At 52.9% G+C, this 12,879-nt stretch overlaps 1 protein-coding gene across 2 annotated transcripts in view; it reads right to left on the reverse strand.

The window, feature by feature from the left end:
- The window catches only part of ZNF711 (zinc finger protein 711), a 54,286-nt gene that overhangs the window by 20,988 nt on the left and 20,419 nt on the right, over positions 1-12,879 (reverse strand). For both annotated transcript variants that reach the window (XM_075323075.1, XM_075323074.1), the window contains exons 5-6: positions 7,884-8,030; positions 7,154-7,291 (exon numbers count right to left, since the gene is read on the reverse strand). In XM_075323075.1, coding sequence (XP_075179190.1) covers positions 7,154-7,291; positions 7,884-8,030 — 285 coding nt within the window. The remainder of the gene's footprint in view (positions 1-7,153; positions 7,292-7,883; positions 8,031-12,879) is intronic.

Consider the following 12,879-nt stretch of genomic DNA (forward strand, 5'->3'; position numbering starts at 1 on the left):
ACGGAAGGACCCGTCCTTCTTTGGAACCACAAACAGGTTGGAGTAGAAACCGTGACCCTGTTGCTGAAGAGGAACCGGGACCACCACTCCTTCTGCCTTCAGAATGCCCACCGCCTGCAGAAGAGCCTCGGCTCGTTCGGGAGGCGGAGATGTTCTGAAGAATCGAGTCGGAGGACGAGAGCTGAACTCTATCCTGTAACCGTGAGACAAAATGTCTCTCACCCAACGGTCTTTTACTTGTGGCAGCCAGGTGTCGCAAAAGCGGGAGAGCCTGCCACCGACCGAGGATGCGGTGTGAGGAGGCCGTAAGTCATGAGGAAGCCGCCTTGGTATTCACCAAACAAACGGTCGCCAGAAAATGGCAATCCAGTTAAGCACTTTTTGGAAGCCGAATCTGCCTTCCATTCCCGCAGCCACAAGGCCCTGCGTATTACCACCGAATTGGCGGCTGCAACCGCCGTACGGGTCGCAGAGTCCAGGACAGCATTAATAGCGTAGGACGCAAATGCCGACGTTTGAGAGGTTATGGACGCCACCTGCGGCGCAGACGTACGTGAGTGCGTCAATTTGCGCCTGACCAGCTGAGATAGCTTGGAGTGCCCATACGGCTGCGAATGCTGGAGCAAAAGACGCGCCGATAGCTTCATAGATGGATTTCAACCAGAGCTCCATCTGTCTGTCAGTGGCATCCTTGAGTGAAGCTCCATCTTCCACTGCAACTATGGATCTAGCCGCCAGTCTGGAGATTGGAGGATCCACCTTGGGACACTGAGTCCAGCCCTTGACCACGTCAGGGGGAAAAGGGTAACGTGTATCCTTAAGGCGCTTGGAAAAACGCTTATCTGGACAAGCTCGGTGTTTCTGGACTGCCTCTCTGAAGTCAGAGTGGTCCAGAAACATACTCGTACGCTTGGGAAACCTGAAACGGAATTTCTTCTGCTGAGAAGCTGACTCCTCCACTGGAGGAGCTGAGGGAGAAATATCCAACATTTGATTGATGGACGCAATAAGATCATTCACTATGGCGTCCCCATCAGGAGTATCAAGATTGAGAGCGGCCTCAGGATCAGAATGCTGATCAGCTACCTCCGCTTCATCATACAGAGAGTCCTCTCGCTGAGACCCTGAACATTGTGATGATGTCGAGGGAATTTCATAGCGAGCTCGCTTAGTCGGTCTGGGGCTGCGGTCCGTGTCAGAGACCTCACCCTGGGATCCATGAGACACCCCGGGAAGACATTGCTGTTCCAACTGAGGGGAACCAGGGAGCAATGATTCCACAGTGCCCATGGCTTGAGATGCCGGCCTGGACTGCAAGGCTTCTAATATCTTAGCCATAGTCTCAGAAAGTCTTTCAGTAAAAACTGCAAACTCCGTCCCTGTCACCTGGACAGTGTTAGCAGGTGGTTCCTCCTGGGCCACCCCTAGCAGAGGCTCCGGCTGAGAAAGTGCCGCAGGGGCCGAGCATTGCACACAATGAGGGTCAGTGGAACCTGCCGGCAGTATAGCCGTACATGCTGCACAGGCAGCATAGTAAGTCTGTGCCATGGCACCCTTGCTATTTGTGGACGACATGCTGTTGTCTCCTCTGAGCAATACAGGAGGGTAAATAGCCACAAATCAACAGTGCACCATACAGTGTAAAGTATAGACTATAATCATATAAACTATAAATACACTTCTGCACTAGTGGGGCCAGCACCACAGGTGCTGCTTACCGCCTGCGCAAAGCGTTTGTGTGGGCACCAGAATTCCTGCCTGGGTCTCTTTGAGCTTGTCTCTCCTCTCCAGCGTTAGCAGAGCTGAGAGGAATGGCTGCCAGCGTCCTGGGGAGAGAAGGGAGCCGTGGGCGTGACCCAGAAAAGTGCGGGAACTGGTGCCCCACCGTGCAGAGTGAGGGGGGTGGAGTATGCAAAGCATGCTCCAGCCCTCAGTGCTGCCGACCTGTACAGCGTCCCGCCCTTCCCCTGACTGGCAGGGCTGGGGGCGGGAAAAGAATGAGACTAGGCCGCAGAAGCCGGGGACTAGAGTTATAAGCGCGGCCGCCGTATAAGCGCGGTCGGCGCGGAAGTCCCCGGCGCACTAACAGTCCCAGCCGCGCCACAGTGATAACCATGGCAGCGGCGGTCAGCGCGGCAGTCCCCCTACACAAATACACTCAGCGACGCTGAAGTGTATAGTGGCACAAATGCAGCCAGCGCTGCTGTCCCCGGTGCACTAGCACACCCAGCAATGCTGGAGTGTTGCTGTGCGCGGTCCCCACGGGGACACAGAGTACCTCCAAGAAGCAGGGCCATGTCCCTGAACGATACTCGGCTCCTATCCAGCAGGGTCCTCAGGAGCTGTGGATGGAGCACGGTCTCCTGTGCCTGGAGACCGAAAGGATCCCACTTCACCCAGAGCCCTAATTGAGGGATGGGGAAGGAAAGCAGCATGTGGGCTCCAGCCTCCGTACCCGCAATGGATACCTCAACCTTAACAACACCGCCGACAAGAGTGGGGTGAGAAGGGAGCATGCTGGGGGCCCTGTTATGGGCCCTCTTTTCTTCCATCCGACATAGTCAGCAGCTGCTGCTGACTAAGCTGTGGAGCTATGCGTGGATGTCTGACCTCCTTCGCACAAAGCATAAAAACTGATGAGCCCGTAGCAGTACGGGGGGTGTATAGGCTGAAGGGGAGGGGCTTTACACTTTTAGTGTGGTGCTTTGTGTGGCCTCCGGAGGCATGGCTATACACCCAATTGTCTGGGTCTCCCAATTAGGAGCGACAAAGAAAGGGAAAATGGTCATCAGAACTACGCTTTGGAAAGCGTTTGTCAGGACAGGCCCTGGGCTTGGTCACAGTGGCCTGAAAACTGGAGTGGTTAAAAAACATACTCCTTGCTCTCTTAGGTGAGGTAAACTGGTGTTTTTCTACCAGAGAGGCTTGTTCCTCTGACACTGGTGGATTGAGGTCCAGTACGGAATTAATGGACGCAATCAAATCACTAACATCCGCATCACCCTCGGACAGATCAATGGGGTACATAGAGGTAGCGTCCGAGCCCCCAGTAAAGGCATCCTCCTCGCCCTGCAATTCAGCTCGTGAATCAGAGCCGTGGGACGAGGAAGGAGAAGAGTCCCTGCGTCTCCGTTTAGGAGGACGGGGTCTGGGAGCAGATGAAAAATCCTCTGTGAGCTCTGCAGAGCGAGTCGGAGCAGCAGAGGCGCCCTGAGAAGGGGGCTGATGCATGGTCAGCAGAGTCCGGGACAACTGTCCCATGGAGTCGGCAAAGGACTGGGAGATAGCTTTAGAAAACGATGCTACCCAAGCCGGGGGTTCAGCCACCGGGGCTGGAGCAGCCGGAGGGACCCCTGGGGAGACTCCAGGCTGAGGCACCACCATGTTAGAGCAGGCATCACAATGTGGATATGTGCTCGGTTCAGGCAGTATGAGCTTACATGCAGTGCATATGGAGTACAGCCTTGCAGCCTTGCTCCTAGTGAGAGACATGCTGCTGAGGTGGAGGCTCTGCAGCAAAGAACACACTCCTTCAGAATGACCCCGAGAGAGTGTATAATAAAGTCCACAACCAGAGGTTGTGGCTTACCAGACCGCTTTTTGTGTGCCCTCCGGATTCCACAGCTTGGACCCCCAGACAGATGCAGAGCTGCAGCAGCCAGCGCCGATCAGTGTGTAAACGCTGATAAAATGGCGCCGGAGTGAGGAGGGGGGGGGGCGGGGTTTAGTCCAAGAGCGGGAACCGGAGGGCCAAGGAGAAATACAGGGGAGGGAAACATCTCCTCAGAGAGGAGTGTCCTCCCCTGAGCTGAACGGCCGGTGGGCGGCGCCGCACTGTCCCCCTGCATGACTGACATGCAGGGGCACTGAAAACGAAACTAGGCCGCAGCCGAAGCCGGGGCCTAAATTTTCTCATGCAGCCGACGAGCAGGCACCCTCGGCGCGGTTCTCAGGAGAAAACCAGAGAACCGGCCGGAAATCACAGCACAGTGACATAACGCACTCTCCCCACAATAAATGCACAAGGGACCCTTCAATAACGTCTCAATACTTAGCTTATGAGACGCAGGGCCAGGTCCCTGAGGGGTGAGCGCTCCGTCCGGCAGGGTCCTGAAAGGGCTGCGGATGGAGACCGGTCTCCTGCAAAGCAGTGAGAACCGTGATGGCTCCCACTTCAAGCCAGAGCCCGAGGGATGGTGAAGGAGCGCGGCATGTAAGGCTCCAGCCTTGTAAATCAACCTTAACAGCACCGCCGACACAGTGGGGTGAGAAGGGACATGCCGGGAGTCCAGCTTGGACCCGCTTTTCTTCCAACTCTTTGAAATCAAAAATCAAAAATCAGATGAGAATGCATGTGTGTGTGACCTCCTGAACATAAAGCATTGAAACTGGCTAGATGTGGTCATCCAGGGGGTGTATATGCTCGGAGGGAGGAGCTACACTTTTTAGTGTAGTACTTTGTGTGTCCTCCGGAGGCAGAAGCTATACACCCATGGTCTGGATCTCCCATAAGGAACGATGAAGAAATTATTCTCATATTCTCATCTCTCCTCCGTTCCCGCGGTGACCTCAGCTGCTTCTTGTAGACCGCAAGGCACGTAGACCCCTTCGTGATAGCGCCTGATGCACGGGGCTGCAGGATGCCGTCATGTCTTTACTGCAGCTGAATGCTTTACAGCGGCGGGGGTGCAGCAAAGCATTCAACTGCTGTAAAGCGCTGACAGCAGCGGTGGCCCCGTGCGCACCGCTGCCGCCATAAAGCAGTCAACTGCTGTAAAGCCACCATGGCATCCTGCAGTAGCGGTTCCATGCACGGGACGTGATCATCAAGGGGTGCCTCTTGCAGACCGCAGGCACATAGACCCCTCCGTGATCGCGTCCTGTACACGGATCCGCAGCTGCTTTACTGCAGTTGAATGCTTTACTGCACTGCTGCCGCCGTAAAGCATTCAACTGCAGTACAGCCACAATGGCAGCCTGCAGCCCCGTGCATTGGAAGCGATCACGGAGGGGTCTATAAGAAGCATCTGAGGTCACCGCAGGAATGGAGGACAGGTGAGAATAATTTCATAATAGAGGACAAGAAGGGGACCGATGGGAGGACATTACTGTAGGCCACATTACTAGAAGGCCTAAGGAAGGGGCACGTGGATGGGCACATTACAATAAGGGGATGGGGCACATTACTACAAGGCGGGATAAGGATGGGCACATGGGCGGCACGGTGGCTCAGTGGTTAGCACTGCAGTCTTGCACCGCTGGGGTCCTGGGTTCAATTCCCACCGAGGACACCATCTGCAAGAAGTTTCTATGTTCTCCCCGTGTCTGCGTGGGTTTCCTCCGGGTTCTCCGGTCTCCTCCGGTTTCCTCCCACACTTCAAAAACATACAGATAGGGAATTTAGATTGTGAGCCCCAATGGGGACAGTGTTGCCAATGTATGTAAAGCGCTGTGGAATTAACAGCACTATATAAATGAATAAATATTATTATTAATTATTATTATTACTACAAGGATGGGCACAATACATTTTATTGGGATCTATTTTTATTTTTGAAACTTCCCAGGAGCTGCTGCATTTCTCTCCCTAGGCTTATACTGGAGTCAAAACGGTTTCCCAGTTTTTTGTGGTAGAATTAGGGGTCTCGGCTTATACCCGGGTATATCTCGCAGCTCCACGTCCAGGAAATACCATGCAATGCAAGTAATTTTACACCTCATTTACATTATTTTCAAAGTCACTTTTCATTTTTTTTCCTTGTGATATTTGTTGATAATTTGTGTTGAATTCTTTAGAATTTCAGAAAATAAAAATTGCTCTTTATGTTTAATACAAAAAAGTTGCATGTTCCGGTAACATCAGAAATCTCTCTGGGGCGGCTCCACCAGGAGACACAATGACCTGTGTGACACTCGGTGCCTGAGGAGGGAGTGCGGGTGATTATGGCTTTTTATAATGACTGTGCATGGGAAATCAGAGAAGATTGTTTTTTTCATTATTCAGAAGTGATAGAGGATTTATGTCAATTTTCAAAATGTATTAGAAAATTCTAATGGTCACGTGACTTAACAGCCAGCGGCCGCGGATCGTCTGCAGCCTTCTCTATTCTGTTGGAGCGGACATAGGGGTACTTTGCACGTTGCGACATCGCTAGCCGATGATAGCGATGCCGAGCGCGATTTCACCCGCCCCCGTCGCACATGCGTTATCTTGTGATTGCTGCCGTAGCGAACATTATCGCTACGGCAGCGTCACACGCACATACCTGGTCGGCGACATCGCGGTGACCGCCGAACAATCCCTTCCTCAAGGGGGAGGTGCGTTCGGCGTCACCGCGACGTCACTAAGCGGCCGGCCAATAGAAGCCGAGGGGCGGAGTAGAGCGGGACATAACATCCCGCCCACCTTCTTCCTACCTCATTGCCGGTGGACGCAGGTAAGGAGATGTTTGTCGTCCCTGCTGCTTCATACACAGCGATGTGCGCTGCCACAGGAACGACGAACAACATCTTATCTCCTATTAGAGCGACATTATGAAAATGAACGACGTGTCACAGATCAGCGATTTTTGACTGTTTCACGCTCATTCATCGTCGCTCCTAGGATTTACACACTGCGATGTTGCTACCGGCGCCGGATGTGCGACACAACAACCGTGACCCCGATGATATTTCGGTAGCGATGTCGCAACGTGTAAGGTCCCCTTACACTGGCACAGGTCCAAAAACTGTGTACAGAGTTACACTGGACGGATTTTAACCTGCGTCAAAAAGAGTGCCAGGAGTGGGTGAAATGCCGCAGTGGTGCTTGTGTTTCTATAAGGCCGGAGTCTCACATCGCAGGACCCGGCACGGCCAGTCACACCCTCCGGACAGGAGCGGGTCGGCAGCATGTATTTCTATGGAGCTGAGACGCTCCTGTCTGGAGGACGGCAGGCCGTGCAGATTGAGGTGATGCGAGTCTCTCCCAAGCGTGACTCTGGCCTTATACTTTTCCTCTGCTGGTTCCACTACTGTTTTGGCAACAAATACGGAGGTAAAATACTGACCAGATAGTGAACGTGGCCTAAATGTGCTCAGTTTACAGCACCCACCACTGATCCATCTCCCCGGAGTCTTATAAGACCCCCGGGACGGCAGGTTTTTCACTTACCATAAGCCGCTGCCCAGGCCACAGGAACGAATGTCTTGCTCAGGTTGGCGTCCTCCGTCTGGGCCTCGGGAAGAGACGCGGCCTCCTCTTCCCCCACAATGACCTCCATGTAAACTTCATCTGCAATTTCGGCACAACCTGTGGATGATGGAGAAGACACGTGTCACAGGTTTATGGATAAGTCGGTGCCGTGTTACAAGATGAGCCGCTGTCTAATAACGACCCCACAAAAGCTGAATGTTATGATCAGCAGTTCTACGCAGCTCTAGTGGTAACCAGAGCATCAGACAGGTGGAATAAGTTACGAAGTCAAAAAACAATTTAACTACTATGCATAAATATTCAGTGTTCTGCTAATGAGGACGTCCACTAGGAAAAATGATTAGTGTCATTTAATATATAGAAGTTAATGATAAACGTCTGACAATGAGGAGCTTCAGAGATCAGCGCCGGCTGTGATAAGAGTGTTCAGCGTCCGCACGTCATCAGTTCCCATATGAAGGAGGGAGCGGGTTTAGATATTGGAATGAGCCGGCCAGCCCCCTCCATGCACAGCCCTGGACATGTGTGGACAGAAGAAGTGTTTACCAGCGTCAAGCAAGAATCACAAGTGGAGCAGCCGGGGCCCCGGACCGCCGCCGGTACCCTGAGATTACCATCCATCATAAGCCGTATTATTCGGGTGGACAACCCCTTATAAAGTCCTCACGGGGACTCATTTTGTCTTTACCCATATCGTCATCTTCCTGAGTGGAGTCTTTGACCGTCATGTAAACCATCTTCTCCCTCGGTACTCGGGCCAGACCGCTCTGCTCCAGGACTCCAGCGATGGGGTGCCCGTTGTGGAAGTCGCTCTCTGTAACAATTTCTGTCCCCCCTGGAATAAGACGTAACAATCAGGAGAACGTCACAAGACATCGGCTTTACCAAATGCAATCGTTATGAAGACGTGATACGAGCCCAGGAACAGAAAAGTGCCCATTGACTTTGTGCAACAGTCATCCTCAAATGAAACAATATTGTCCAATAACGGCCACTAGGGCGGCGCCGTACGGGAGAAAATCCAGTATATTACAGGCCTGATATACTAGACCACAGTGGTGTCCGTGCCGTTAAATGTCAACCCGTTCTACAGGTCCTCACACACTTTACATCTCCACTGCATTAATCCAACAATCCAGCATCCTCTGTGCCGGATTATCAGACATCAGATCTGCAAAGAAGGGAATTTTGTTACTTACCGTAAATTCCTTTTCTTCTAGCTCCTATTGGGAGACCCAGACGATTGGGTGTATAGTACTGCCTCCGGAGGCCACACAAAGCATTACACTAAAAAGTGTAAGGCCCCTCCCCTTCTGGCTATACACCCCCAGTGGGATCACTGGCTCACCAGTTTTAGTGCAAAAGCAAGAAGGAGGAAAGCCAATAACTGGTTTAAACAAATTCACTCCGAGTAACATCGGAGAACTGAAAACCATTCAACATGAACAACATGTGTACCCGAAAAACAACCAAAAATCCCGAAGGACAACAGGGCGGGTGCTGGGTCTCCCAATAGGAGCTAGAAGAAAAGGAATTTACGGTAAGTAACAAAATTCCCTTCTTCTTCGGCGCTCCATTGGGAGACCCAGACGATTGGGACGTCCAAAAGCTGTCCCTGGGTGGGTAAAGAAATACCTCATGTTAGAGCTGTAAAACAGCCCTCCCCTACGGGGAGGCAACTGCCGCCTGCAGGACTCTTCTACCTAGGCTGGCGTCCGCCGAAGCGTAGGTATGCACCTGATAATGTTTGGTGAAAGTGTGCAGACTCGACCAGGTAGCTGCCTGGCACACCTGCTGAGCCGTAGCCTGGTGCCGTAATGCCTAGGACGCACCCACGGCTCTGGTAAAATGGGCTTTCAGCCCTGATGGAACCGGAAGCCCAGCAGAACAGTAGGCTTCAAGAATTGGTTCCTTGATCCATCGAGCCAGGGTGGATTTGGAAGCCTGCGACTCTTTACGCTGATTAGCGACAAGCACAGAGAGTGCATCCGTGCGGGAAATGTAGATTCTGAGTGCTCTCACCAGATCTAACAAATGTAAATCCATTTCATATCGATGAAATGGATGAGGCAAAAGGAAGGTAAGGAGATATCCTGATTGAGATGAAAGGGGGATACCACCTTAGGGAGAACTCCGGAATCGGGCGCAGCACTGCCTTGCCTTGGTGAAACACCAGGAAGGAAGCTTTTGGATGACAGCGCTGCTAGCTCGGACACTCTCCTAAGAGACGTGTCCGCTACCAGAAAGGCCTCCTTCTGGGAAAGTCGAGAGAGTGAAACATCTCTCAGAGGCTCGAAGGGCGGCTTCTGGAGAGCAATTAGTACCCTGTTCAGATCCCATGGGTCCAACGGCCGTTTGTACAGAGGGACAATGTGACAAACCTCCTGCAGGAACGTGTGTACCTGAGGAAGTGGTGCTAGGCGCTTCTGAAGAATACAGATAGCGCTGAGACTTGTCCTTTGAGGGAGCCGAGTGACAACCTTCTTCCAAACCAGATTGCAGGAAGGAAGGAAAAGTAGGGAATGCAAATGGGCAGGGAGACACTCCCTGAGCAGAGCATTAAGAGAAGAATATCCTCCACATCCTGTGGTAGATCTTGGCAGACGTCGGTTTTCTAGTCTGTCTCATGGTGGCAATGACGTCCTGAGATAATCCTGAAGACGCTAGGATTCAGGACTCAAAGGCCATACCGTCAGGTTCAGGGCCGTAGAATTCAGATGGAAAAAACGGCCCTTGGGACAGTAAGTCTGGCCGGGCTGGTAGTGCCCACGGTTGGCAGACCGTGAGATGCCACAGATCCGGGGACTACGACCTCCTCGGCCAGTCTGTGGCGATGAGGATGGCGCGGCGGCAAACGGACCTGATGTTGCGTAGCCCTCTGGGCAGCAGTGTCAGAGGGGGAAACACATAGGTAGCTGGAACTGCGACCAAACCTGAACTAAGGCGTCTGCCGCCAGAGCTCTTTGATCGTGATACCGCGCCATGAAAATCGGAACCTTGTTGTTGTGCCGAGACGCTATTAGGTCGACGTGCAGCATCCCCCAGCGTTGACAGATTTCCTGAAAACCGTCCGGGTGAAGATACCCTTCCCCTGCGTCCATACCCTGGCAACTGAGGAAGTCTGCTTCCCAGTTTTCTGCGCCCGGGATGTGAACTGCGGATATGGTGGATGCTCTGTCTTCCACCCCCATCAGACTCCGCCGGACTTCCTGGGAGGCTTGCCGACTGCGTGTTCCGCCTTGGTGGTAGATGTATGCCACCGCTGTGGAGTTGTCCGACTGAATTCGGATGTGTGTGCTTTCCAGCCACGGCTGGAAGGCTTGCAGGGCAAGATACACTGCCCAGATTTCCAGCACATTGATTTGAAGGATGGACTCCTCTGAAGAGAGTCCTTGACCGTCTGAGAAGGGGGACGTTCCTTCTAGGGACGTCGACTTCCCATCCCATTGGCAAAGAATGCCACATTGGAGTGGACGCAGATGAAACTGCGCGAAAGTGACTGCCTCTGCATGAGTCGTGTTAAGGGGTGTGACTGGCCATGAAGGAGAGACTGCACCCCCGTCTGTAGTGAACGTGTCCAGCGGAAGCTTCACTATCGCTGAGGGAGCGTGACACTCCATGCCCAGATATGTCAGCGATTGGGTCGGTGTCAGATTTAACCTTGAGAAGATGATGATCCACCCGAAACTCTGGAGAGTCTCCAGCGCTACGCTCAGGCTGTGTTGGCATGCCTCTTGAGAGGGTGCCTTGACCAGTCGACCGTCCAAGGAAGGATCACCGAGTGACCCTGAGAGTGCAGGACTGCTCCCACTGCTGCCCTGAACTTGGTGAAAACCCGTAGGGCTGTCGCCAGACCGAAGGGCAGGGTTACGAACTGAAGATGCTCGTCTTCAATAACGAAACGTAGCAAACGTTGGTGCTCTGGAGCAATCGGCACGTGGAGATAAGCATCCTGTGTCTATTGATGCTAGGAAATCTCCTTGAGACATTGAGGCAATGACGGAGCGGAGGGATGCCATCCGGAACCGCCTGGCCTTCATGTGCTTGTTGAGCAGTTTTAGGTCCCCCACAATCAGATTGGAGGAAAAACCGTGTCTTGTTCCTGAAGAGGAACAGGAATTACCACTCCTTCTGCCTGCAGAAGAGCATCGGCTCGGTGGGTAGGTGGGGAAGTTCTGAAGAATCGAGCCGGAGGCCGAGAACAGAACTCTATCCTGTACACGTGAGACACAATGTCTCTCACCCACCGGTCTGTGACCTGTGGCAGCTAAATGTCGCCAAGGCGAGAGAGTCTGCCACCAACCGCGGATGCGGAGAGAGAGAGCTTAAAGTCATGAGGAGACCGCCTTGGAAGCGGTTCCTCTGGCTGCCTTCCTTGGGCGTGATTGAGCCCGCCTGGAATCTGAGCCCCTCTGAGCCTTTTGAGCCCTTTTGGACTATGACAATTTGGACCTGCCCGAGCCTGGGAAGGACCGAAACCTCGACTGTCTCTCTCGGACAGCATTAATAGGGTAAGTCGCAATGCAGACATTGCGAGGATAAGGACGCTACCTGCGGCACAGATGTACCTGTGCTCAAGACCAGCTGCGCAAGACCAGCTGACATAGCTTAGAGTGCCCATACGGCTGCGAATGCCGGAGCAACCGACACGCCGATAGCTTCATAGACAGATTTCAACCAGAGGTCCATCTGTCTGTCAATGGCATCTTTAAGTGAAGTCCCATCTCCACTGCAACTATGGATCTAGCCGCAAGCCTGGAGATTGGGGGATCCACCTTTGGACCCTGGGTCCAGCGCCTGACCACGTCAGGGGGAAAGGGATAACATGTATCCTTAATACATTTGGAGAAACGCTTATCTAGTAAGCGTGGTGATTCTGCACTGCTTCTCTGAAGTCAGCGTGGCCAGAAAAGTACTCAATGTACGCTTGAGATACTGAAATGGGATTTCTCCTGCTGGGAAGCTGACTCCTCCACTGAAGGAGCTGGGGGAGAGATATCCAACATGCCATTGCTGGACGCTATAAGATCAGTCACCATGGCGTCACCATCCGGTGTATCCGGATTGAGAGCGGTGTCAGGATCAAAGTCCTGATCAGCTACGTCTGCCTCATCATACAGAGAGTCCTCTGCTGTGACCCTGACTAGTGATGAGGCCGAGTGCCGCTCCCAGCGAGCTCGCTTAGGCTGTCTGGGACTGTCGTCCGTGTCAGAGCCTTCACCCTGGAATGCCTGGGACCCCCCCGGAGCACTGATTTTGTTCCAAATGAGGGTGGCCAGGGAGCAATGATCAAGAGTGCCCATGGCCTGTCTGGACTGCAAGTCACTATCCCATGACAATCTATCAGCCGAAACTGCAACACCGTCCCTGTCCATGGACAGGGTTCACAGGTGGTTCCTTTGGCCACCTCTAGTAGAGACCCCGGCTGACCAAGTGCTACAGGGGAGCATTGCACACAACGGGGGTCAGTGGAACCTGCCGGTGGAACAGTATCACATGCAGTAAAAGTAGCATAGAAAGCCTGTGTTGCTTTTTTGCTGCTGTAGTCTAGCCATCTAGGAGCATATAGCCGAGAATAGCGACCGTACAGTGCAATGTATAGCATACAAGCATAAAGTACAAATGAGCACTTCAGCACATGCAATATGAGTAGCTTAGAAAGCCTGTGCCTTGGCACCCTTGCT

Source organism: Anomaloglossus baeobatrachus, chromosome 9 (genome assembly GCF_048569485.1).
Source record: "Anomaloglossus baeobatrachus isolate aAnoBae1 chromosome 9, aAnoBae1.hap1, whole genome shotgun sequence".
Taxonomy (NCBI): domain Eukaryota; kingdom Metazoa; phylum Chordata; class Amphibia; order Anura; family Aromobatidae; genus Anomaloglossus; species Anomaloglossus baeobatrachus.